At 49.5% G+C, this 3,265-nt stretch overlaps 1 protein-coding gene across 1 annotated transcript in view; it reads right to left on the reverse strand.

Annotated features, from left to right (window-relative positions):
* Positions 1–1,063, reverse strand: part of LOC139654417 (protein sidekick-1-like) — a gene marked incomplete at its 3' end in the record, with an annotated part of 88,595 nt that extends 87,532 nt beyond the window's left edge. The window contains exon 1 of the mRNA XM_071531475.1: positions 976–1,063. Within this exon, the coding sequence (XP_071387576.1) occupies positions 976–991 (16 nt within the window). The remainder of the gene's footprint in view (positions 1–975) is intronic.
* Between the last annotated feature and the right edge of the window lie 2,202 nt (positions 1,064–3,265).

A 3,265-nucleotide genomic window follows, 5' to 3' on the forward strand; every position in this document is an offset into this window, starting at 1 on the left:
ATACACACACACACAAACACACAGATATGCACACTTTCTCTATTTTTCTCTCTACCCACGATAGAAAGGTACAAAAATACATGTAACATAGCAACACAGCAACACACAATTTTCTCCAACAGCATCAGCCAGGAATCAATATCTCATCATATCCGTCTTCTTTCTTGTTGTGTTAAACTGATAACTCCACACACAAGCAGTGGCAGATAACCCTCTCCAACCAAAAGTCACACACTGATCTGGACACCTGCCGAAGCAACAGGGTCAACACTGGGCTAACAGGAGGCGAGTTAAATTAATGTGTGCCTGCACTTGAGTGTGTGTGCGCAGGCGTTTGCATGTGTGTGTCAAATCAAGGGCCATAGTTAAGCAGGTCATTGACTAAGAGGAGGATTATCAATGCTTGGAAACTGTAACCCCCCCCCACACACACACACACACACACACACACACACACACACACACCACCTTAATCCTCCTACCGCCCGCCTATACATCATCATTAAAGACAACAACATTTACACATGCACACAAGCTGTAGTAGGTCCTACCCCCCCCCCCCCCTCTCTTTTTTCCTCTCTCTCTCTCTTAAATCTGGTTTAGCAGAATCATTACATTATTCACGTCAAAAACAATGGAGTTGGCCTACTACATATCAGCCCCCTCCCCCTCCAAGCAAATAAACGCATCCCAACCTGCAGACAAATTGCTATGCTTGGTCTAATAAATCACACTCTCATTTCAGTTTAGGAATCATCATCTTACTTTCCCCCTGTTCACCATGGTCCCCGTGACAAATGAGCCTGTCAGGAGATGTTTTCTGACAATACAAGATGAACAAGTCCACTTAGGCTTACCCTAAAAAAACACCCCTCAATGAATCTCTAGACATTAGGCCTAATTATTTGGTGTATCTTCTGGGACTAGTTTAGGGCCCTATCCGGCACCCAGAGCTCCTGGGGACTCAGGTCCTACCTTGGGCGTGCAACATGTGGCAACTGCTGCCGAGGAGGAGCAGGAGGAGGAGAGGCAGACACCGGCTCCCACTCCGGGTCGTCCCGGTCCCCATCGTCAGCCTACTCCCTGCGGCGGGTCCCTCCGCACGCACCGGGGATCCCTCGGGGCAGTCGGCGCACCTAATTCCCGGTTTCATGCCAGAGAGGTGCTCGGAGGAGGAGATCGGGTGAGCGGGCAGATTACAGTGAGTGTCCGCGGCCACTTGTGCTTTGCTGCTGTCACTCTCTCTGCCCTGTGCGCGGGGGACACCGAGTCCGGGGAGAGAGAAATTGGCTTCAGCACCCGCCGAGCTACGCGCTTCCGTCTCCCCGCCGTGAACCGGAGAGCCAAGCTCCGGGAGTCCGGTAACACCGTTGTCACCGCTGACAGGCTCCCCGCTCTGACTCCCGTGCCCCGGGCTCCACAACTCAGCAGGCAGCGGGAAGGAGGACACTTCTCCAACAGCACGACTTTCCCTCCCGGTCTGATTCCCCGGTATAACGGCAGAGTAATCTCCTGTGGCTGGGTCCGTGGGTTTCTGCGCCCTGCGATACCTCATTTTCATTTGGATTGATCCGAGCACAGAATTAATACATTTGAGTGTGTTTTAGACTTATCGGCTTACTCCCTGCTATCAACCATAAATCCGCGCTTGTTTTGATGTCTTCACCGGGGATTTGCCCCGCGGATCATTTGGCTGTTTAGACAGTATTAACAGGGGGTAATAAAGCACATAAATTATCCATCCGTGCTTTGCTGTTTGTGTGTGTGTATGTGTGCTCTCCAAAAAAAAAATCAATTCGGTAATTGATTCTGTGAGAATACCCCTGGTTTTTGTCTGCAAACAAACTGGACAAAGCGCCCCGGGTCTTTTCCAAGTACGGTGCTGGAGATGCGTGGGCTTTAGCCTGCTGTCTGAATAGACCCAAGTTAGATATCCTAATTAACGGTTAACCCAAGTTATCGCGGGTTACAAATCTATTTCCAGACGGAGCGCCAGCCTCTCCCAGAGGGGATAGCCTTGCCTCGGATACTAGATAGGCTAACTTGCCGTGGTGCGCTGCTTCTCGGGTTACAGGAGTGGCGAGACAACAGGTTAGTTAACAAAAACAAAAACACATTTCTTCAAGTTTCTCAGCAACCATCGATACTTTGTTTTATAAGTACGAGTACGAGAGGCGAGTTCATAGAAATCACTAAGTGAACCACACAGTCGGGTTTGAGCACAAAACAGACGTTACTCTCGCTGCTGCTACTGCGACACTGGAGCCTTTCGCTTTATCCCGAGTCTTCAACGGTGCTCCGAAACAGTCCGTTAGAGGAAGAAGCCGACGAAACCGTTACTTTGGGTCCGTTTGTAGTAGTCCGTTCATAAGCACTCCAGTTGTTTTTTCCAATTAGCGGCGTTTTTAATCGTTTTTCTCCGGTTAAGCACCCTGTTGAGGCTTGAGGAGCTGACTGAATCGATGCGTCTCCTCCAACTGAACACCTGCCACCCTCCTCTCCTCGACACAGACTTGGGGGAGAGGGAGGACTCTTGTTTCGCTCTATTCAAGTCTACTTCGGTTTCAGTCTTTCGTGAGAGCATCAACTGGCAATATCTCGGGTTGTGAATGAAAGTTTTCCAGTGATATTCCCCCTACTCACTCTCACTCTCTCCCTCTTTCCTCCTCTTCTCTATATCTCTTTCTCTTTCTCTCTATCCCGAACTCAAAACTAAACTTCCATTCACAATCATCCGTTGTTGCTGATTGGCCGAGTCTGTTTTTTCCGCGGCTCCTATTGGACAGACCGAGCCAGGGGGCGGGGTGCAAAACCAGCTCCGCGCACCAGAACGCGGTGAACGGCGCCCCCAAATCCGCACACAGAGAAAAAAGGTCCATTAGGGGTTCCCAAACTTTTTTTTGTCAAGGATCCCCCCCACCCCCCCACCCCCCGCCCCCCACCACACACACACACACACACACACACACACACGCGCACACACACACACACACACGCACTCACACTCAAATAGATGTGCTAGATTTTGTCACTCCATCAATGAAGATTTGTGTTGTATAGGCCTATATAGCTTATTACTTATGAGATAATTATTTACTGTCAAAACTGTATGGAGAGGTAACAGTGGGGCCAGTGAAACCAATGAAGAAAATGCATTTTTATACATTCTCCCATTGTGCTAACGTATAGGAAATTTAACTACACCTCATTTTATTGAGGACACCTTGAACCCTCTGCAGGGCCTGGTGGTCCGCAGACCCTACTT

This window comes from Centroberyx affinis, unplaced genomic scaffold (assembly GCF_046629955.1).
Source record: "Centroberyx affinis isolate AG114_WGS23_722 - 3 ecotype Tasmania unplaced genomic scaffold, CSIRO-AGI_Caff_v1 ptg002084l_1, whole genome shotgun sequence".
Lineage (NCBI taxonomy): Eukaryota > Metazoa > Chordata > Actinopteri > Beryciformes > Berycidae > Centroberyx > Centroberyx affinis.